Source organism: Acipenser ruthenus, unplaced genomic scaffold, assembly GCF_902713425.1.
Source record: "Acipenser ruthenus unplaced genomic scaffold, fAciRut3.2 maternal haplotype, whole genome shotgun sequence".
Lineage (NCBI taxonomy): Eukaryota > Metazoa > Chordata > Actinopteri > Acipenseriformes > Acipenseridae > Acipenser > Acipenser ruthenus.
This window is the reverse complement of record NW_026708169.1, coordinates 77,477-100,000: the sequence shown is the minus strand read 5'-3', so window position 1 is coordinate 100,000 and position 22,524 is coordinate 77,477. Positions and strand designations below refer to the sequence as shown.

The 22,524-nt window shown below is 56.0% G+C and overlaps 3 protein-coding genes across 3 annotated transcripts in view; 2 read left to right on the top strand and 1 right to left on the bottom strand.

Moving 5' to 3' along the window:
- The window catches only part of LOC131729915 (von Willebrand factor A domain-containing protein 1-like), a 12,049-nt gene extending 5,209 nt beyond the window's left edge, over nucleotides 1–6,840 (top strand). Inside the window, exons 2-5 of the mRNA XM_059020166.1 lie at nucleotides 1,428–1,988; nucleotides 2,432–2,713; nucleotides 5,029–5,307; nucleotides 5,725–6,840. Coding sequence (XP_058876149.1) covers nucleotides 1,428–1,988; nucleotides 2,432–2,713; nucleotides 5,029–5,307; nucleotides 5,725–5,753 — 1,151 coding nt within the window. The 3' untranslated portion in view covers nucleotides 5,754–6,840. The remainder of the gene's footprint in view (nucleotides 1–1,427; nucleotides 1,989–2,431; nucleotides 2,714–5,028; nucleotides 5,308–5,724) is intronic.
- Nucleotides 6,841–6,991: 151 nt separating this feature from the next.
- On the bottom strand, nucleotides 6,992–10,997 carry LOC117968613 (uncharacterized). Its single transcript, XM_034916378.2, has 5 exons — nucleotides 10,388–10,997; nucleotides 9,489–9,604; nucleotides 8,602–9,283; nucleotides 8,125–8,292; nucleotides 6,992–7,201 (listed from the first exon to the last, which is right to left on the bottom strand). The coding sequence occupies exons 1-5, from the start codon at nucleotides 10,444–10,446 to the stop codon at nucleotides 7,054–7,056; spliced, it is 1,173 nt and encodes a 390-aa protein (XP_034772269.2). The 5' UTR covers nucleotides 10,447–10,997; the 3' UTR covers nucleotides 6,992–7,053.
- A 115-nt stretch (nucleotides 10,998–11,112) lies between these two features.
- LOC117968614 (ATPase family AAA domain-containing protein 3-A) lies at nucleotides 11,113–22,470 on the top strand. The gene is made up of 16 exons (XM_059020165.1): nucleotides 11,113–11,418; nucleotides 13,144–13,220; nucleotides 13,701–13,802; nucleotides 14,019–14,078; nucleotides 14,166–14,235; nucleotides 14,467–14,632; nucleotides 15,111–15,180; nucleotides 15,346–15,501; nucleotides 15,793–15,849; nucleotides 16,464–16,589; nucleotides 16,677–16,801; nucleotides 17,922–17,973; nucleotides 18,396–18,466; nucleotides 19,171–19,338; nucleotides 21,111–21,219; nucleotides 21,681–22,470. Exons 1-16 carry the CDS (start codon nucleotides 11,235–11,237, stop codon nucleotides 21,831–21,833), a joined length of 1,746 nt encoding a protein of 581 aa, XP_058876148.1. The 5' UTR covers nucleotides 11,113–11,234; the 3' UTR covers nucleotides 21,834–22,470.
- Nucleotides 22,471–22,524: the final 54 nt, after the last annotated feature.

Below are 22,524 nucleotides of genomic sequence, written 5' to 3'. Positions count from 1 at the left end.
AAACCGGGGAGAGGGGAGATTTCAAACCACGCCCCCTCCTCTCTAAACCAGGGAGAGGGGAGATTTCAAACCACGCCCCCTCCTCTCTAAACCAGGGAGAGGTGGTTGGAATTCTCTCTCTCTCTCTCTCTCTCTCTCTCTCGCATCTGAAGCCACGTTGCAGTAAACCGCAGTAACAGGGCCTCCTCTTATCTCTGCCTCAATACTAATAATGAAACACATTTCTATGGCATTCTTTCATGGGGGAAGATTGCTTTCCCATTCCGGGCAGTGAATCGTATGAGGAAAGAGACTCCCACTGATCTCCACCTCTCCAGTCCCCCTGTGTGTTCACAGTGCAGTCTCCCCTCTCCAGTCCCCCTGTGTGTTCACAGTGCAGTCTCGCCTCTCCAGTCCCCCTGTGTGTTCACAGTGCAGTCTCCCCTCTCCAGTCCCCCTGTGTGTTCACAGTGCAGTCTCCCCTCTCCAGTCCCCCTGTGTGTTCACAGTGCAGTCTCCCCTCTCCAGTCCCCTGTGTGTTCACAGTGCAGTCTCCCCTCTCCAGTCCCCCTGTGTGTTCACAGTGCAGTCTCCCCTCTCCAGTCCCCCTGTGTGTTCACAGTGCAGTCTCCCCTCTCCAGTCCCCCTGTGTGTTCACAGTGCAGTCTCCCCTCTCCAGTCCCCCTGTGTGTTCACAGTGCAGTCTCCCCTCTCCAGTCCCCCTGTGTGTTCACAGTGCAGTCTCCCCTCTCCAGTCCCCGTGTGTTCACAGTGCAGTCTCCCCTCTCCAGTCCCCCTGTGTGTTCACAGTGCAGTCTCCCCTCTCCAGTCCCCTGTGTGTTCACAGTGCAGTCTCCCCTCTCCAGTCCCCCTGTGTGTTCACAGTGCAGTCTCCCCTCTCCAGTCCCCCTGTGTGTTCACAGTGCAGTCTCCCCTCTCCAGTCCCCCTGTGTGTTCACAGTGCAGTCTCCCCTCTCCAGTCCCCCTGTGTGTTCACAGTGCAGTCTCCCCTCTCCAGTCCCCCTGTGTGTTCACAGTGCAGTCTCCTCTCTCCAGTACCCCTGTGTGTTCACAGTGCAGTCTCCCCTCTCCAGTCCCCCTGTGTGTTCACAGTGCAGTCTCCCCTCTCCAGTCCCCCTGTGTGTTCACAGTGCAGTCTCCCCTCTCCAGTCCCCCTGTGTGGTCACAGTGCAGTCTCCCCTCTCCAGTCCCCCTGTGTGTTCACAGTGCAGTCTCCCCTCTCCAGTCCCCCTGTGTGTTCACAGTGCAGTCTCCCCTCTCCAGTCCCCCTGTGTTCACAGTGCAGTCTCCCCTCTCCAGTCCCCCTGTGTGTTCACAGTGCAGTCTCCCCTCTCCAGTCCCCCTGTGTGTTCACAGTGCAGTCTCGCCTCTCCAGTCCCCCTGTGTGTTCACAGTGCAGTCTCACCTCTCTGTCTGTCTCTCCTCAGACTCCTCTGTTTCGGGGTGCTGCGAGGGGGACCTCCTGTTCCTGGTCGACTCCTCGGGCAGTGTCTCCTCTTACGAGTTCTCGAAGGTGCGTGAGTTCCTGGGGTCCCTGCTGCGTCCCTTCTCCATTGGGCCAGAGGAGGTGCAGGTCAGTGTTCTGCAGGTCAGCACCCAGCCCACCCCGGAGTTTGGCTTCTCTGCTCACAGTTCCGGCGAGAGCCTGCAGGAGGCGCTGGCAGGCATGAGGCAGCTGCACGGAGACACCAACACGGGCGCGGCGCTGGGCTGGGCGCGAGAGCGGGCGTTCGGGCGCGGGACGGGGGCACGGGAGGGCGTGCCACGGGTGCTGGTCTGGGTCACCGATGGTGTGTCCTCAGACTCTGTGCTCCAGCCAATGAGGGAGCTGCGAGAGGAGGGCGTGGCCGTGCTGATCGTCTCCACGGGACACGGGAACTACCCCGAGCTCTCCGCCGCAGCCTCACCCCCCACAGACCGGCACCTTCACTTCGTGGACGTGGACGCATTCGATGTGATCACTGAGGAGCTGAGAGGGGCCATCATCGGTGAGACGCACGCACACACACGCACGCTCACACGCACACAGTGACTCGCAGGGAACAGACTGCTGAGAGACTGCAGAGTCTGTCTGTCGGTGTTGAGTGAGTTGAGAGCTGCAGTAGGGAGAGCTGGGGCAGAGCAATACTGCCATCGTGTGGTGATTGGCGGTATTGACTGCTGCTTTAAAGACCCAGTTTTCACTTCATGCGATTGAAGGGGTTCAGTAATCTCACTATTATTATTATTATTATTATTATTATTATTATTATTATTATTATTATTAACGCTGCTGGTTTAGGAAGCCATCCCCACAAATACACATTTCTAGTCACAGTCATGCAAGCAATGCTGAAGTTACTGCAGCAAACCTACAGAAATATTTAGTGTTTATATTTCTCCTAAATAAGAGTAGATGTATTGAAAAGCTGATCCTCTGTCCTCTCTCCAGATATAATCCGTGCTCAGCGCTTGTCCGCAGTGGAAGTGACCTCTCGCAGCGCCCGGCTGCTCTGGCCCGCTCTGCTGTCCGCTGGTTCTGGGTTCTATGTGCTGCGGTTCGGCCCGTCCCAGCTGGACCCGGCTCAGCACCGGAACGTGACCCTGCCTGGCTCCGCCCGCAGTGCCCCCCTGACCGGCCTGCACCCCCAAACCAGCTACACAGCGACCCTGACCCCCGAGTCCAACCTGCAGTACACTGCACCCCTCACTGTGAGCTTCAGCACCCTGCCAGGTGAGTCTGCGTCGCCCTCTCTCTCACTGTGAGCTTCAGCACCCTGCCAGGTGAGTCTGCGTCGCCCTCTCTCTCACTGTGAGCTTTAGCACCCTGCCAGGTGAGTCTGCGCCGCCCTCTCTCTCTCTGTGAGCTTCAGCACCCTGCCAGGTGAGTCTGCGTCACCCTCTCTCTCTCTGTGAGCTTCAGCACCCTGCCAGGTGAGTCTGCGTCGCCCTCTCTCTCTCTGTGAGCTTCAGCACCCTGCCAGGTGAGTCTGCGCCGCCCTCTCTCTCTCTGTGAGCTTCAGCACCCTGCCAGGTGAGTCTGTGTCGCCCTCTCTCTCTCTGTGAGCTTCAGCACCCTGCCAGGTGAGTCTGCGTCGCCCTCTCTCTCTCTGTGAGCTTCAGCACCCTGCCAGGTGAGTCTGCGCCGCCCTCTCTCTCTCTCTCTGTGAGCTTCAGCGTCCTGCCAGGTGAGTCTGCGTCGCCCTCTCTCTCTCTGTGAGCTTCAGCATCCTGCCAGGTGAGTCTGCGCCGCCCTCTCTCTCTCTGTGAGCTTCAGCACCCTGCCAGGTGAGTCTGCGCCGCCCTCTCTCTCTCTGTGAGCTTCAGCACCCTGCCAGGTGAGTCTGCGTCGCCCTCTCTCTCTCTGTGAGCTTCAGCACCCTGCCAGGTGAGTCTGCGCTGCCCTCTCTCTCTCTGTGAGCTTCAGCGTCCTGCCAGGTGAGTCTGCGTCACCCTCTCTCTCTCTGTGAGCTTCAGCACCCTGCCAGGTGAGTCTGCGCCGCCCTCTCTCTCTCTGTGAGCTTCAGCGTCCTGCCAGGTGAGTCTGCGTCGCCCTCTCTCTCTCTGGTTGCTTCAGCGTCCTGCCAGGTGAGTCTGCGTCGCCCTCTCTCTCTCTGGTTGCTTTAGCACCCTGCCAGGTGAGTCTGCGTCGCCCTCTCTCTCTCTGTGAGCTTCAGCACCCTGCCAGGTGAGTCTGCGTCGCCCTCTCTCTCTCTGTGAGCTTTAGCACCCTGCCAGGTGAGTCTGCGCCGCCCTCTCTCTCTCTGTGAGCTTCAGCGTCCTGCCAGGTGAGTCTGCGTCACCCTCTCTCTCTCTGTGAGCTTCAGCACCCTGCCAGGTGAGTCTGCGCCGCCCTCTCTCTCTCTGTGAGCTTCAGCGTCCTGCCAGGTGAGTCTGCGTCGCCCTCTCTCTCTCTGGTTGCTTCAGCGTCCTGCCAGGTGAGTCTGCGTCGCCCTCTCTCTCTCTGGTTGCTTTAGCACCCTGCCAGGTGAGTCTGCGTCGCCCTCTCTCTCTCTGTGAGCTTCAGCACCCTGCCAGGTGAGTCTGCGTCGCCCTCTCTCTCTCTGTGAGCTTTAGCACCCTGCCAGGTGAGTCTGCGTCGCCCTCTCTCTCTCTGTGAGCTTTAGCACCCTGCCAGGTGAGTCTGCGTCGCCCTCTCTCTCTCTGGTTGCTTCAGCGTCCTGCCAGGTGAGTCTGCGTCGCCCTCTCTCTCTCTGGTTGCTTTAGCACCCTGCCAGGTGAGTCTGCGTCGCCCTCTCTCTCTCTGTGAGCTTCAGCACCCTGCCAGGTGAGTCTGCGTCGCCCTCTCTCTCTCTGTGAGCTTTAGCACCCTGCCAGGTGAGTCTGCGCCGCCCTCTCTCTCTCTGTGAGCTTCAGCGTCCTGCCAGGTGAGTCTGCGCCGCCCTCTCTCTCTCTGTGAGCTTCAGCACCCTGCCAGGTGAGTCTGCGTCGCCCTCTCTCTCTCTGTGAGCTTCAGCATCCTGCCAGGTGAGTCTGCGCCGCCCTCTCTCTCTCTGTGAGCTTCAGCACCCTGCCAGGTGAGTCTGCGTCGCCCTCTCTCTCTCTGGTTGCTTTAGCACCCTGCCAGGTGAGTCTGCGTCGCCCTCTCTCTCTCTGTGAGCTTCAGCACCCTGCCAGGTGAGTCTGCGTCGCCCTCTCTCTCTCTGTGAGCTTTAGCACCCTGCCAGGTGAGTCTGCGCCGCCCTCTCTCTCTCTGTGAGCTTCAGCGTCCTGCCAGGTGAGTCTGCGCCGCCCTCTCTCTCTCTGTGAGCTTCAGCACCCTGCCAGGTGAGTCTGCGTCGCCCTCTCTCTCTCTGTGAGCTTCAGCGTCCTGCCAGGTGAGTCTGCGTCGCCCTCTCTCTCTCTGTGAGCTTCAGCGTCCTGCCAGGTGAGTCTGCGCCGCCCTCTCTCTCTCTCTTTGTTGAAGTGCATTCTGTTTTGCTTAATCAGTTGGCAGCACATCTATTTTATCAAACAATGAGCAGGACCAGAGAGTTTAGCTTACAGAAGTTCATGTTTCACGCCCTCTCCCTGTTCTCTCCCCCTCAGAGGAGCCCCTCAGCCCAGCTCGAATCCTGATCTCAGACTCCTGCCCCACCAGTGTGCGAGTGAGCTGGGGTCCAGTGCTGCCCGACTCGGTGGAGGAGTTCCAGGTTTTGTTCGGCCCGCTGCCCAGCGGAGAGGCCCGCTCCGTCACAGTGAGCCGGAACCAGAACTCCACGCTGCTGCAGAACCTGCGGCCCAACACCACCTACCTGGTGACAGTGACCGCGCAGTACCACTCGGGCAGGCAGAGGGCGCTGTCAGCCAAGGCGTGCACACTGGAGGGTGAGCAGCACAGAGACACACGCAGGCAGACAGACACACTCACTCCCAGTCTGTCTCTGTTACAATGAGCAGCACAGAGACACACGCAGGCAGACAGACACACTCACTCCCAGTCTGTCTCTGTTACAATGAGCAGCACAGAGACACACGCAGGCAGACAGACACCCTAAACTAGGACAGTCTCTCTCTCTCTCCCCCTCTCTCTGGACAGTGAGTGACACAGGCAGATACAGACTCAGCTCACTAAACTAGGTAGATATATATTCATGTAATAAACCATTAACAACTGGGAGTTCAATCACACACACCTGAGCTTGTTACCTGTACACTGGGACTCATGAAGCTCATAGTAAAACCCGGAATGGGTGACACTGCTGTGCAATGGGAGTCTTACTGATCTGTTCTGTCTCCCAACAGCCTCCCTGCCACAGGGCAACGCTTCCTGACAGGACAGAATATCACGAGGAGAGAGAGAGAGAGAGGAGAGGAGCAACCTGAGACAATACCCTGGAGACACAGAGAGACAAGGACCAGGGGAACACTAACCTCACCGCCACTGTGTACTCCTTTCCAGCTATCCTGAACTGGGATTCGAACCAGCAGCCTTCCACACTGCAGTCCATAACAGCACCCTAACCACTGAGCTACTCAAACCCGCAGCCTTCCACACTGCAGTCCAGCTCACTAACCACTGAGCCACTCAAACCCGCAGCCTTCCACACTGCAGCCCAGCTCACTAACCACTGAGCCACTCAAACCCGCTGCCTTCCACACTGCAGTCCATAACAGCACCCCTAACCACTGAGCTACTCAAACCCGCAGCCTTCCACACTGCAGCCCAGCTCACTAACCACTGAGCCACTCAAACCCGCTGCCTTCCACACTGCAGTCCATAACAGCACCCCTAACCACTGAGATACTCAAACCCGCTGCCTTCCACACTGCAGCCCAGCTCTCTAACCACTGAGCTACTCAAACCCGCTGCCTTCCACACTGCAGCCCAGCTCTCTAACCACTGAGCCACTCAAACCCACAGCCTTCCACACTGCAGCCCAGCTCTCTAACCACTGAGCCACTCAAACCCGCTGCCTTCCACACTGCAGCCCAGCTCTCTCACCACTGAGCCACTCAAACCCGCTGCCTTCCACACTGCAGCCCAGCTCTCTAACCACTGAGCCACTCAAACCCGCAGCCTTCCACACTGCAGCCCAGCTCTCTCACCACTGAGCCACTCAAACCCGCTGCCTTCCACACTGCAGCCCAGCTCACTAACCACTGAGCCACTCAGGGAGAGGGGTCTGGTTAACTCTCTGTATTAATTCAATCCTGCAGGAGGGAGAGGGGTCTGGTTAACTCTCTGTATTAATTCAATCTCACCAGCCTGGAAACACACCCACAAGCAAACACTTCATATTATAAGCTAATAAATGAATATACAAACACACACGTTACTAAGTCTTTCTCAACAAAAGCTATTTATTTTTTGCTGTAAAATAAGTCTATATAAACTGTAATAAAGTCAGTGCAAGCCTGTGTGGATTCGTTTGTTTTGAACACTGGAACTACTCAAACAAACTGAATAAATGGCAGATGTTTCAGCGCGGAGACTCCTGATTGAAGCGCTTGTCACTCATCAGGTGTCTTGCTGCTGCTTCCAGACATCCTGGCTGCTCCGCCCCAGAGCCTCAGGGCTGTCTGACTTGCACGGCTTTGTGAGTCCCCTCTAGCCCGTGCAGCTGCTCCCCCTCACTGCCAGGGGGCGCTGTGGCTCCGGTGCTGGGAGGCTGCCAGCAGCTCCTGCCTGTAGTGCTGCAGGGCGGGCTGGTCGAGGCCCCTCACGAGCTCGTTGTTCTTGCGAGCTTCGTAATGGAACTGCGGCCCCTTCATAGCGTACCTGTGGACCAGAGGGGGGCAGCACTGAGACAGGAACACGGCACTGAAGAGAATCAGAGGGGGGCGGCACTGAAGAGAATCAGAGGGGGGCAGCACTGAGACAGGAACACGGCACTGAAGAGAATCAGAGGGGGGCAGCACTGAGACAGGAACACGGCACTGAAGAGAATCAGAGGGGGGCAGCACTGAGACAGGAACACGGCACTGAAGAGAATCAGAGGGGGGCAGCACTGAGACAGGAACACGGCACTGAAGAGAATCAGAGGGGGGCAGCACTGAGACAGGAACACGGCACTGAAGAGAATCAGAGGGGGGCAGCACTGAGACAGGAACACGGCACTGAAGAGAATCAGAGGGGGGCAGCACTGAGACAGGAACACGGCACTGAAGAGAATCAGAGGGGGGCAGCACTGAGACAGGAACACGGCACTGAAGAGAATCAGAGGGGGGCAGCACTGAGACAGGAACACGGCACTGAAGAGAATCAGAGGGGGGCAGCACTGAGACAGGAACACGGCACTGAAGAGAATCAGAGGGGGGCAGCACTGAGACAGGAACACCGCACTGAAGAGAATCAGAGGGGGGCAGCACTGAGACAGGAACACGGCACTGAAGAGAATCAGAGGGGGGCAGCACTGAGACAGGAACACGGCACTGAAGAGAATCAGGGGGGGGCAGCACTGAGACAGGAACACGGCACTGAAGAGAATCAGAGGGGGGCAGCACTGAGACAGGAACACGGCACTGAAGAGAATCAGAGGGGGGCAGCACTGAGACAGGAACACGGCACTGAAGAGAATCAGAGGGGGGCAGCACTGAGACAGGAACACGGCACTGAAGAGAATCAGGGGGGGGCAGCACTGAGACAGGAACACGGCACTGAAGAGAATCAGGGGGGGGCAGCTTTCTCTCTCTCTCTCTCACCACTGCTCTCTGGGCCCCCTGGTCCTCTCCAGCTCCTGCTGTCTCTTCAGCTGCAGTAGCAGGTCCTCCTCCACATGGAGGCGCTCTAGCCGGAGGCGGGACAGCTCCTGCTGATACGGGGACTGCTCCAGCAGCGAGTGATGCGCTTCCTGCTGGGACCATAGGAACCTGAGGAGAGGAGAGGAGGAGAGGAGGGGAGAGGAGAGGAGGATCGCAGTGCTGAGTAACACACAATCAAACCCATTATAATGTCTTTCAGCCTTGTGACCCATTCCAGAGACCCACAAGCACTGTGTATGTGATCAGTGCAGTGTGTATATATACAGTGATCAGTGCAGTGTGTATATATACAGTGATCAGTGCAGTGTGTATATATCCAGTGATCAGGGCAGTGTGTATATATACAGTGATCAGGGCAGTGTGTATATACACAGTGATCAGTGCAGTGTGTATACAGAGTGCAGTGTGTTCCCCTACCTCTCTCCCAGCTCCAGTGCCCCTGGCGCAGTGTGCAGGGCAGGGGGAGCCAGGCTGTAGGGGCTCCATGGTTGCCGGTCCCCCCAGCGAGAGGGCCTCCTGGGGGGCCGAGGGGAATGGGAGCGCGAGTGGTGACAGCGCTTCCTCTTGGGCTGGGGTGACAGCGAGCGCGCTCGGGGATCTCGGGGGTCCCCCCTGCAGCTGCGGGGAGGGGGTGCCCTGGACCGGGGCCTCCGCATCCTGACCGGGGGGTCGGGGGGCAGCAGGGAGCGTACCCCGATAACATGGGGGGAGCCCAGAGAGAAGGGCAGGTCCAGTGCGGAGCCCCAGGACAGGCTGGGGTAGAGTCTGCTGATGAGCTCACTGCCCAGCCTGCCTGCTGGGGACACAGCCCTGTCTGCCCCTGCACCCCCCGGGCCCTGCAGCGCTGGGTACTGGGGGGCTCCCCGCGGGCTGTCAACCAGGTGCTCTGGGTTCAAGAACCAGTCCATTGAGGCATGCTCCCTGCAGGGGGTGCGGTCCAGAGTGCTGGTTGTCATGTCAGAGCCCCCAGCCCCCTCTGTCCTCGAACCCAGGTCCAGACTGGAAGCCAGGCTCCGCACCTGCATCTTCAGCTCACGCAGGCTGCGCTCCAGCTCGTCGATGTCAGGACTCCCCCTGCTGACTGGAGGCTGCGCTGCGTCTGCGAAGGCAAGTGGAGCAGTGTGTGTGAAGAGTGCTGCTGCCTCACAAGAACAACGAGAAGGACTCTCCCTTCACAGAGACGCTCCGTGTGCACATGCAGGGAGCACGGCCCTGTGACAATGCATCCAAACACATCATACATTCAGGGACTCCACAGTCACACACTATCTCAAACAGAATGCAGTGGAGGTGGGTGCACTTACCATCCCATGGGCTCCGATCGGGGGGGCTGCCCAGGCTGTCCGGAGGGGCGCAGGCAGACAGGTGACGAGTGGTGCTGGTTCTCTGAGAGCTGCTCAGGTACCCCTTCATCTTCACCCTGCGCTGGACAGACAGCGGGTTAGAAACTCCCAATTGCCATGCTGCACCCAGTCCTGGCTCCTCATCATTTCAATCCTAGACTTCATTGAGGGGTTCAGAGCCCCGGGACGGGGTGCAGCAGCTGGGTTAGTGTGAGCTGCTGACCCTGCTCAAACTCCTGGCTCCTCATCATTTCAATCCTAGACTTCATTGAGGGGTTCAGAGCCCCGGGACGGGGTGCAGCAGCAGGGTTAGTGTGAGCTGCTGACCCTGCTCAAACTCCTGGCTCCTCATCATTTCAATCCTAGACTTCATTGAGGGGTTCACAGCCCCGGGACGGGGTGCAGCAGCAGGGTTTGTGTGAGCTGCTGCTGACTCTGTATATAACGCGCCTCTGTAACGATGTATTGCGTAACCCCATAATACTGCCCAGGCAATGTGAACACAGCAACACGTTTCCCTGGAGCTCAAATAAACACACGGATGCCTCTATATTTGAAGAGGCTACATCACAAACAGCAGTGTGTCGCACCCAGAACTCGATGCAAATTAAATACATCTCTAAGCGAAATAAGAACCGCAAATACATAACATTAACAGCACTGAGATAATAAAGAACACAATGTATTTACATCCACAGCTAATCAGCAAATGAACCAGCGTGCCGTGTTTCTACTGACCGCGGATCCTGGCTACAGGTTAACCGGGCAGCGTCGTCTAATGTCGCCCTGAAGCGGGTCTCTCAGACGCTTCGCTACGTTTATCCTATGAAGGCACGGCGTCTGGTGTCAAAGAGTTTTACCCGATGTTGGCTTTGTGTCCGTGGAGGACCAACTCTCCGCCCGATCTGCTCCCAGCCATGTCCCGTCCCGCTCCACTGAGCCACCGCCAAGCTGCCAGCTGCTTCCTTAGCAACGCGACGCCGGGTTGCCAGGGCGGCGGCCAGGTAACGGGATCAAAGAGCTGTGAAGCCGAGACCACCTGTCTCCGCGCCGGGGGGGTTGTCTGACCCGTCACTCCTCACCAGTTGGAATAGTTTCACATGGGGCTCGGAATGTACATTTCTGTTACGTTTTTCCCCCACAGCCAAAGTCGAATAAAATAGTCGTGCCAGTTGTCACCGCAGTCCGACATGAGCCAGGCTGTTTCGCTGTGCGTCGTGTTTAGTGCATGATGAGCATGACTAATGCATACCAGGAGAGGGACCTGCAGGGCACGGCAAACACCTCCCAGTGTAATGCAAGCTATTTATTTCATCTACTGCGTCTGTAAATGAGCCAAAGATTACTAATAATACATTTAAAATAGACAGTCCGACGCCTTATTGCTGTGCGTGTAATTCTGCAAGCGGTAGGCTAGGACTTTTTTGTCCCTCAGTCCTTGCCGTAGTTCAGATTTCTCCAATCAGCTTGGATCCTTGGAAGGTGGGTGCGGCTTAGTCAATGACACTCCAACAAAGCGACCAATCAGATGAGAGCCGATTGGCTGCAGCCAATCAAGGAGCGGTATCCGTTCGGCCGCCCCGCCTGTTGCAGCTCGCACATGCGCAGCGGCCCCTCAGCACTCGTGTCTGTGTTCCTGTGTCAGTGCTGCCCGGTTCCGAGTCGCATCTTCGTTTCATCAGATCCGAACCTCTGATCCAGTAAAGCATGTCGTGGCTGTTTGGCTTGAATAAAGGGCAGGCGAGCCCGCCGCCTGATCTGCCCCTGCCCCCGCCGCCGGTCGGGGGGGAAGGAGGGGAAGGAGGGGATAAACCCAAGGACAAATGGAGCAACTTCGACCCCACGGGGCTGGAGCGGGCTGCCAAGGCGGCTCGGGACCTCGACCAGTCACGTAAGCGTTTCAAAATAATAATGATACTGTACAGAGTGAATATAACGAGCCCCCCGCTCCACAGCGAGCCCCCCCGCTCCACAGCGAGCCCCCCGCTCCACAGCGAGCCCCCCGCTCCACAGCGAGCCCCCCCGCTCCACAGCGAGCCCCCCCGCTCCACAGCGAGCCCCCAGCTCCACAGCGAGCCTGCATGCGGGTCAGTTTGTACTGGGGTAGCGGTTAGGGCTCTGGACTCTTGACCGGAGGGTCGTGGGTTCAATCCCAGGTGGGGGACACTGCTGCTGTACCCTTGAGCAAGGTACTTTACCTAGATTGCTCCAGTAAAAACCCAACTGTATAAATGGGTAATTGTATGTAAAAATAATGTGATATCTTGTAACAATTGTAAGTTGCCCTGGATAAGGGCGTCTGCTAAGAAATAAATAATAATAATAATAATAATAATAATAATAATAATAATAATAATAATAATAATAATAATAAAACGTGTGATACTCACAGCGTGACCAGGCCGGTTCACTCTGTTCAATCGATCAATGAAGAATGACTGAATTAAACTGCACCTCTACATTCAGTGTGGTTTCCTCGGGCAGTAAGGACGAGACGTGTCTCCCGTGACGCTCCGCTCCGCTCTCCAGGGCAGTGGAGTTCGTGTCTCCCGTGACGCTCCGCTCCGCTCTCCAGGGCAGTGGAGTTCGTGTCTCCCGTGACGCTCTGCTCCGCTCTCCAGGGCAGTGGAGTTCGTGTCTCCCGTGACGCTCCGCTCCGCTCTCCAGGGCAGTGGAGTTCGTGTCTCCCGTGACGCTCTGCTCCGCTCTCCAGGGCAGTGGAGTTCGTGTCTCCCGTGACGCTCCGCTCCGCTCTCCAGGGCAGTGGAGTTCGTGTCTCCCGTGACGCTCCGCTCCGCTCTCCAGGGCAGTGGAGTTCGTGTCTCCCGTGACGCTCCGCTCCGCTCTCCAGGGCAGTGGAGTTCGTGTCTCCCGTGACGCTCTGCTCTCCAGGGCAGTGGAGTTCGTGTCTCCCGTGACGCTCTGCTCCGCTCTCCAGGGCAGTGGAGTTCGTGTCTCCCGTGACGCTCCGCTCTGCTCTCCAGGGCAGTGGAGTTCGTGTCTCCCGTGACGCTCCGCTCCGCTCTCCAGGGCAGTGGAGTTCGTGTCTCCCGTGACGCTCCGCTCCGCTCTCCAGGGCAGTGGAGTTCGTGTCTCCCGTGACGCTCCGCTCCGCTCTCCAGGGCAGTGGAGTTCGTGTCTCCCGTGACGCTCTGCTCTCCAGGGCAGTGGAGTTCGTGTCTCCCGTGACGCTCTGCTCCGCTCTCCAGGGCAGTGGAGTTCGTGTCTCCCGTGACGCTCCGCTCCGCTCTCCAGGGCAGTGGAGTTCGTGTCTCCCGTGACGCTCCGCTCTCCAGGGCAGTGGAGTTCGTGTCTCCCGTGACGCTCCGCTCTCCAGGGCAGTGGAGTTCGTGTCTCCCGTGACGCTCCGCTCTCCAGGGCAGTGGAGTTCGTGTCTCCCGTGACGCTCCGCTCCGCTCTCCAGGGCAGTGTGAGATGTGATTCTTCTATCTCCTGCAGAGAAAGTGCCCTGATTCATGGATACTCAGTGAACCAGTGACCCCTGGTTGTCTCTCAGTGATACTGCAGCCGCTGTGCAGTGTTGTGTTTTGGGATGGTGTTGCACTGTGTTACTGTACTGAGGTGTGTGTGTCTGCCTCACTGTCACCCCCTGCAGGCCATGCCAAGGAAGCGCTGGATCTGGCCCGCATGCACGAGCAAACTCTGCAGATTGAGCAGCAGGGCAAAATGAAGGTGAGTGTGTGTGTGTGTGTGTGTGTCAGTGTGTGTGTGTTTCAGTGTGATTGTGTGTGTGTGTGTCAGTGTGATTGTGTGTGTGTCAGTGTGATTGTGTGTGTGTGTGTGTGTGTGTGTCAGTGTGATTGTGTGTGTGTGTGTGTCAGTGTGATTGTGTGTGTGTGTGCGTGTGTGTGTGTCAGTGTGATTGTGTGTGTGTGTGTGTTTCAGTGTGATTGTGTGTGTGTGTGTGTCAGTGTGATTGTGTGTGTGTGTGTGTTTCAGTGTGATTGTGTGTGTGTGTGTGTCAGTGTGATTGTGTGTGTGTGTGATGGACAGACTCACAGACTCTCGCCTCGGTCTCTTTGATCTCCAGGAGTACGAGGGTGTGTGTGTGTGTGTGTTTCAGTGTGATTGTGTGTGTGTGTGTGTCAGTGTGATTGTGTGTGTGTGTGATGGACAGACTCACAGACTCGCCTCGGTCTCTTTGATCTCCAGGAGTACGAGGCGGCGCTGGAGCAGCTGAAAGGAGAGCAGATCCGAATCCAGGGCGAGGAGAGACGGAAAACACTGGGGGAGGAAACCAAGCAGCACCAAGCAGTGAGGAGAGAGGGGAGGGGAGGGATGGAGGGGAGGGGAGGGATGGAGAGATGGAGGGGAGGGGAGGGGGAGGGATGCAGAGATGGATAGAGAGGGTCTTCATTTCCAGTGTTGTTGAAATGTTCACTCCTCAGTTGTTTGTTCAGTGCTGCTGTGTGTCATGTGACTGCACCGAGAGCCTCTCATTGTAACTGCTGTGCTCTTCCTCTCCACCAGAGGGCACAGTACCAGGACAAGCTGGCTCGGCAGCGCTATGAAGACCAGCTCCGGCAGCAGGTGAGACTGGGAGAGGGACCAGGGCAGCACAACACGCCCGCTCTGCTGGTGCACAGGGCTTTACATTGTTTCATATTGTTTCCGTAGCAACTGCTGAACGATGAGAATCTTCGGAAACAGGAAGAGTCCGTCCAGAAACAGGAAGCCATGCGGAAAGGTACAGGAAGTTTCAGCTGCTGGTCACTGGTTGTGTGTGTGCGTGCGTGTGTGTACGTACGTGCGTGCGCATGCGTGTGCGTGTGTGCGTGCGTCTCCATTGTCTACAGGAAGACGTCTGAAACCCAGTTTGTGCTGCTTATATTATCGCTGATCATTTCAGTTCAGTAAATAATCAGGCTGAAGATGTTCTCCATGCTCTGCCCATCGCTCAACGCTTGTGTTTCCATAGCGACGATCCAGCACGAGATGGAGCTGCGGCACAAGAACGAGATGCTGCGGATCGAGGCAGAGTCAAAGGCGAAGGCGAAGGTGGAGCGCGAGAACGCTGACATCATCCGCGAGCAGATCAGACTGAAGGCAGCCGAGCACAGGCAGACCGTGCTGGAGTCTATCCGGTGAGGAGAGGGAGGGAGAGAGGGAGTGTGTGAGAGAGGGAGGGTGTGAGAGAGAGAGAGAGGGTGAGAGAGAGAGAGTGTGTGAGAGAGAGGGTGTGTGAGAGAGAGAGGGTGTGTGAGAGGGGGAGTGTGTGTGTGAGAGAGGGAGGGTGAGAGAGAGAGTGTGTGTGAGAGAGAGAGAGTGTGTGAGAGAGAGGGTGTGTGAGAGGGGGAGTGTGTGTGTGAGAGAGGGAGTGTGTGTGTGAGAGAGGGAGTGTGTGTGTGAGAGGGGGAGTGTGTGTGTGAGAGAGGGAGTGTGAGAGAGAGGGGGTGAGAGAGAGAGGGTGTGTGAGAGGGGGAGGGAAGGTGAGTGTTTGATTTTGAGTGGAAGAGGGTGTGTTGGGTAATGTTTGAATATAAAATACACCAGGAATACGTACTTTCTCCCCATCATTCAGTCTTGTGTTGATTTGAAGCCGTCTCTCTCTCTGTTCCTCAGGACGGCGGGCACTGTGTTTGGAGAGGGATTCAGAGCCTTCGTATCTGACTGGGATAAAGTCACGGCCACGGTGAGACTAGATGGCAGCGCTGTACTGCACTAGACTGTAACTCGCTCTGCCAGGAGTGACTCTGTTCAGTGGAGAGGACTGCTGTTATGGGGTGTTTGGATTGGCTGAGAGTGGCTTCATGAGTGTTATACTGTACAGTACTGATACCCTCCCCTCTCCCCCCAGGTCGCGGGGCTCACCCTGCTGGCAGTCGGGGTGTACTCTGCCCGCAATGCCACGGCGGTGGCGGGGCGCTACATCGAGGCGCGGCTCGGGAAACCCTCGCTGGTGCGCGAGACTTCCAGGATCACCGTGGGGGAGGCCATCAAACACCCCATCAAGGTGAGGGGCTGGGGGCAGAGAGACAGGAAATCACTGACGAGAAGACGACACGATTCAGAGAGACAGGAAATCACTGACGAGAAGACGACACGATTCAGAGAGACAGGAAATCACTGACGAGAAGACGACACGTTTCAGAGTTCCCCTCTTCAGGGTTCGGAGTGTCCCCCAGTCCCTGTGCCTTCGTAACTCTGCATTGGAAGCTGTCATTTAAAGAAGTTCACTTATCTCGTGCAAGCTGCGCTCTCCTGGAGTTCTTCTTTCAACTGTTTCTGTCTCTGTCTCTCACAGATGGGCCGGCGCCTCGCCAGCAAGCCTCAGGACGCCCTGGAAGGAGTGGTGCTGAATGTGAGTACAGCGTGCTTCACCCAGCACCGTTTAATACAGCATGCTTCACACAGCACCATTTAATACAGCGTGCTTCACACAGCACCGTTTAATACAGCGTGCTTCACCCAGCACCGTTTAATACAGCGTGCTTCACCCAGCACCGTTTAATACAGCGTGATTCACCCAGCACCGTTTAATACAGCGTGCTTCACCCAGCACCGTTTAATACAGCGTGCTTCACCCAGCACCGTTTAATACAGCGTGCTTCACACAGCACCGTTTAATACAGCGTGCTTCACCCAGCACCGTTTAATACAGCGTGCTTCACCCAGCACCGTTTAATACAGCGTGCTTCACACAGCACCGTTTAATACAGCGTGCTTCACCCAGCACCGTTTAATAGAGCGTGCTTCACACAGCACCGTTTAATACAGCGTGCTTCACCCAGCACCGTTTAATACAGCGTGCTTCACACAGCACCGTTTAATACAGCGTGCTTCACACAGCACCGTTTAATACAGCGTGCTTCACCCAGCACCGTTTAATACAGCGTGCTTCACACAGCACTAAAGGAACGGCATGCAGTTTCTTGTATTTAGAGAGGGACTCATGTTTCCCATGTTGCTTTGCAGCCCATGCTGGAGGAGCGGGTGCGAGACATCGCCATAGCGACGCGGAACACTCAGCTGAACCGCGGGCTGTACCGGAACATTCTGATGTACGGACCTCCGGGCACCGGCAAAACCCTGTTTGCAAAGGTGGGTCTAATAGAGACACAATTGAACACTTGTACTGTAACACGCCTGGGGCCCATTTACAAACTCCTCTCTCTCTCGCTCTCTCAGAAATTGGCAATGCACTCTGGGATGGACTACGCCATCATGACTGGTGGAGATGTCGCCCCCATGGGGAGAGATGGCGTCACTGCGATGCACAAAGTGTTCGACTGGGCCAGCAGCAGCAGAAGAGGGTGATTACAGAGGGCTGACTGCTCCTAACAGACTAACAGACTAGCCATTACATAGTGCTGACTGCTCCTAACAGACTAGCCATTACAGAGTGCTGACTGCTCCTAACAGACTAGCCATTACAGAGGGCTGACTGCTCCTAACAGACTAGCCATTACAGAGGGCTGACTGCTCCTAACAGACTAGCCATTACAGAGTGCTGACTGCTCCTAACAGACTAGCCATTACAGAGGGCTGACTGCTCCTAACAGACTAGCCATTACAGAGTGCTGACTGCTCCTAACAGACTAGCCATTACAGAGGGCTGACTGCTCCTAACAGACTAGCCATTACAGAGTGCTGACTGCTCCTAACAGACAAACAGACTAGCCATTACAGAGTGCTGACTGCTCCTAACAGACTAGCCATTACAGAGGGCTGACTGCTCCTAACAGACTAGCCATTACAGAGGGCTGACTGCTCCTAACAGACTAGCCATTACAGAGGGCTGACTGCTCCTAACAGACTAGCCATTACAGAGTGCTGACTGCTCCTAACAGACTAGCCATTACAGAGTGCTGACTGCTCCTAACAGACTAGCCATTACAGAGGGCTGACTGCTCCTAACAGACTAGCCATTACAGAGTGCTGACTGCTCCTAACAGACTAGCCATTACAGAGGGCTGACTGCTCCTAACAGACTAGCCATTACAGAGGGCTGACTGCTCCTAACAGACTAGCCATTACAGAGGGCTGACTGCTCCTAACAGACTAGCCATTACAGAGGGCTGACTGCTCCTAACAGACTAGCCATTACAGAGGGCTGACTGCTCCTAACAGACTAGCCATTACAGAGGGCTGACTGCTCCTAACAGACTAGCCATTACAGAGGGCTGACTGCTCCTAACAGACTAGCCATTACAGAGTGCTGACTGCTCCTAACAGACTAGCCATTACAGAGGGCTGACTGCTCCTAACAGACTAGCCATTACAGAGGGCTGACTGCTCCTAACAGACTAGCCATTACAGAGTGCTGACTGCTCCTAACAGACTAGCCATTACACAATAGTGTCCAGCATTGATTACTGATTATTTCATCACAACAGCTGTTGAAAAGTGAACGTTTAAACGTTGTGTTTGCAGCCTCCTCCTGTTTGTAGATGAAGCCGATGCATTCCTTCGGAAGAGGGCCACAGTGAGTGCATTTAACATTGTTACATTATCACTGCTTTACTGTCCTGCCTTCTCCTTCCATGCTGTGTCACTGCTTTACTGTCCTGCCTTCTCCTTCAGTGCTGTATCACTGCTTTACTGTCCTGCCTTCTCCTTCCATGCTGTGTCACTGCTTTACTGTCCTGCCTTCTCCTTCAATGCTGTGTCACTGCTTTACTGTCCTGCCTTCTCCTTCAATGCTGTGTCACTGCTTTACTGTCCTGCCTTCTCCTTCAATGCTGTGTCACTGCTTTACTGTCCTGCCTTCTCCTTCAATGCTGTGTCACTGCTTTACTGTCCTGCCTTCTCCTTCAATGCTGTGTCACTGCTTTACTGTCCTGCCTTCTCCTTCTCCTCCGTCTCGCTCACTCTCTCAGCATGTGTCTGTGTGTTCTTGTGTTCCAGGAGAAGATCAGTGAGGACCTGCGCGCCACTCTCAACGCATTCCTGTACCGGACCGGCGAGCAGAGCAACAAGTGGGTACCGCCAGACACGGGTTCAAATACAGAGGCACCGGGAGACACGGGTTCAAATACAGAGGCACCGGGAGACACGGGTTCAAATACAGAGGCACCGGGAGACACGGGTTCAAATACAGAGGCACCGGCAGACACGGGTTCAAATACAGAGGCACCGGCAGACACGGGTTCAAATACAGAGGCACCGGGAGACACGGGTTCAAATACAGAGGCACCGGGAGACACAGGTTCAAATGGAAAGGGGTCTCCCAGTCCCTGTCTCCCAGCAGGTTTCACAGCTGTTGGTTTCGCCTCCTCAGTCTTTACTGATTCAGAAAGTCTCTCTTATTAACCTCTCTGTTGTTTGCAGTGTGACAGCAGAGGGGAAACGGAAGTGTTGTGCACAGTCACTCATGCAGAAAGAGCTCCTCTCTCACACTCTCTCTCCCCTCCTGTGTGCTGTTCAGTTGATTCCCCCGCAGTGTGACAGAGTTCTCTCCCGGGAGAGTGGGGGTGAGGGGCTTTGTTCTGTAAATGAGGATTAATCTCCCGTCATCCATCAGCGCCTGGATTCAGAGGGATCAGCGTTCCTGAAACCAGGCGCTGGAATCAACTGTCAGCTTAACAGAGATTAATACCAGCAGACAGTGTTCTAGCTGCTGAAGCACGAAGTGCAGTTACTGAGTTAAATAAGCCCTTGCTGATGGCTCCTCTCTCTGCAGGTTCATGCTGGTCCTGGCCAGTAACCAGCCCGAGCAGTTTGACTGGGCGATCAACGACCGCGTCGACGAGATTGTGAACTTCGCTCTGCCGGGGCTCGAGGAGAGGGAGCGGCTGGTGAGGCTGTACTTCGACAAATACGTGCTGAAGCCAGCGAGCGAGGGCAAGCAGTGAGTACAGCCTGCACTCACACTCACACTCACACCAGCGAGCGAGGGCAAGCAGTGAGTACAGCCCGCACTCACACTCACACTCACACCAGCGAGGGAGGGCAAGCACTGAGTACAGCCTGCACTCACACTCACACTCACACCAGCGAGGGAGGGCAAGCAGTGAGTACAGCCCGCACTCACACTCACACTCACACCAGCGAGGGAGGGCAAGCACTGAGTACAGCCTGCACTCACACTCACACTCACACCAGCGAGGGAGGGCAAGCACTGAGTACAGCCCGCACTCACACTCACACCAGCGAGGGAGGGCAAGCACTGAGTACAGCCCGCACTCACACTCACACCAGCGAGGGAGGGCAAGCAGTGAGTACAGCCCGCACTCACACTCACACTCACACCAGCGAGGGAGGGCAAGCAGTGAGTACAGCCTGCACTCACACTCACACTCACACCAGCGAGCGAGGGCAAGCAGTGAGTACAGCCTGCACTCACACTCACACTCACACCAGCGAGGGAGGGCAAGCACTGAGTACAGCCCACACTCACACTCACACTCACACCAGCGAGGGAGGGCAAGCAGTGAGTACAGCCCGCACTCACACTCACACCAGCGAGCGAGGGCAAGCAGTGAGTACAGCCCGCACTCACACTCACACTCACACCAGCGAGCGAGGGCAAGCAGTGAGTACAGCCCACACTCACACTCACACTCACACCAGCGAGGGAGGGCAAGCACTGAGTACAGCCTGCACTCACACTCACACTCACACCAGCGAGGGAGGGCAAGCACTGAGTACAGCCTGCACTCACACTCACACTCACACCAGCGAGGGAGGGCAAGCACTGAGTACAGCCCGCACTCACACTCACACTCACACCAGCGAGGGAGGGCAAGCACTGAGTACAGCCCGCACTCACACTCACACCAGCGAGGGAGGGCAAGCAGTGAGTACAGCCCGCACTCACACTCACACTCACACCAGCGAGCGAGGGCAAGCACTGAGTACAGCCTGCACTCACACTCACACTCACACCAGCGAGGGAGGGCAAGCAGTGAGTACAGCCTGCACTCACACTCACACTCACACCAGCGAGCGAGGGCAAGCACTGAGTACAGCCCACACTCACACTCACACCAACAAGCGAGGGCAAGCAGTGAGTACAGCTCACACTCACACCAGTGAGGGAGGGCAAGCAGTGAGTACAGCTCACACTCACACCAACAAGCGAGGGCAAGCAGTGAGTACAGCTCACACTCACACCAGTGAGCGAGGGCAAGCAGTGAGTACAGCTCACACTCACACCAACAAGCGAGGGCAAGCAGTGAGTACAGCCCGCACTCACACTCACACTCACACCAGCGAGGGAGGGCAAGCAGTGAATACAGCCCACACTCACACTCACACTCACACCAGCGAGGGAGGGCAAGCAGTGAGTACAGCCCACACTCACACTCACACCAACAAGCGAGGGCAAGCAGTGAGTACAGCCCGCACTCACACTCACACCAGCGAGGGAGGGCAAGCAGTGAGTACAGCCCGCACTCACACTCACACCAACAAGCGAGGGCAAGCAGTGAGTACAGCCCGCACTCACACTCACACTCACACCAGCGAGGGAGGGCAAGCAGTGAGTACAGCCCGCACTCACACTCACACCAACAAGCGAGGGCAAGCAGTGAGTACAGCCCGCACTCACACTCACACAGTAACACTGATGTCATACACTCACACTCTGTAACTCCTAATAGATCCTCACTCTCTCCACAGGCGGTTGAAGGTGGCTCAGTTTGATTATGGGTTGAAGTGCTCGCAGATCGCTGAGCTGACGGAGGGCATGTCGGGACGAGAGATCTCCAAGCTGGGCGTGGCCTGGCAGGTGAGCACCCCGTCTGTCTGTCTGTCTGCCCTCTGATGGGTTACACAGTGTGTGTGTGTGTCCTCTGATGGTTACACAGTGTGTGTGTGTGTGTGTCCTCTGATGGTTACACAGTGTGTGTGTGTGTGTCCTCTGATGGTTACACAGTGTGTGTGTGTGTGTGTGTGTGTCCTCTGATGGTTACACAGTGTGTGTGTGTGTGTGTGTGTGTCCTCTGATGGTTACACAGTGTGTGTGTGTGTGTGTGTGTCCTCTGATGGTTACACAGTGTGTGTGTGTGTGTGTGTGTGTGTGTCCTCTGATGGTAACACAGTGTGTGTGTGTGTGTGTGTCCTCTGATGGTTACACAGTGTGTGTGTGTGTGTCTCACTTTGCTGTAGAAGTGAGGACATTATTTGTAGACACACCTTCTTTTTTTGCTGTTCTCTAAGAAGTGTGAATTTTGAACCCTCTCCCCCCAGGCTGCTGCCTATGCCTCGGAGGAGGGGGTGCTGACGGAGGAGATGATCGACGCTCGAGTCTCTGATTCCATCCGGCAGCACCAGCAGAAGATGCAGTGGCTGAAGAATGAGAAGCCAGAGGGGGGCATGAAGGGGTTAAACCCGCGGCAGTAATCAGCGACTGGGGGTCTGTGTGAAGGAATCTTTGTGACTCTAAACCCAAACCCAGAGTGCAGTCCTGCACCCTCCACTGAGCCCAGATCACCAGCGTTTCAAAGAGGCACCAAACTGGTTTTAATCTGCAGCTGTTTGCAGACAATTCACCCTCGAGCTTCTGAACAATTCAGACTGGATTTTGGATTCCTGCGTCCCAAAGTGATCTTTAACATCTGTTGATTTTTCTTGTTATTATTTGTCATGAATTATAAAATGTAACTGTTTTACAACCCTGGCAAACTACCAATAGTTATATGTGAATGCTCTCTGGGTATCTGATGTTTTCAGGGTTTTTTCTGAACAAGCGGTGTGTGTGAGAGCGAGTCTCGTCGTCTCGCGCCACCCCCTGTGATTGTGTCTGGTGTGGGGTGCAGATCATGTGCCCCTTTGTGATGTGTCTGGTGTGGGGTGCAGATCATGTGCCCCCTGGCCTCGCTGCGGGGTTTTAGGGGAGGGTACGTGGGGGTAATAGAACTCTGTCACTCATCACTGTTTACATGAATGCCTTAACAAGAAAAAGAATAATATGTAAAGACTGGACTCATAGAAAAAACAAACAAACTGTGATTCCATTAAAGATGAAACGCTGTCCTAACACGAGCGTGTCCGCAGTCACTTTCCATTAAAGATGAAACGCTGTCCCAACGGG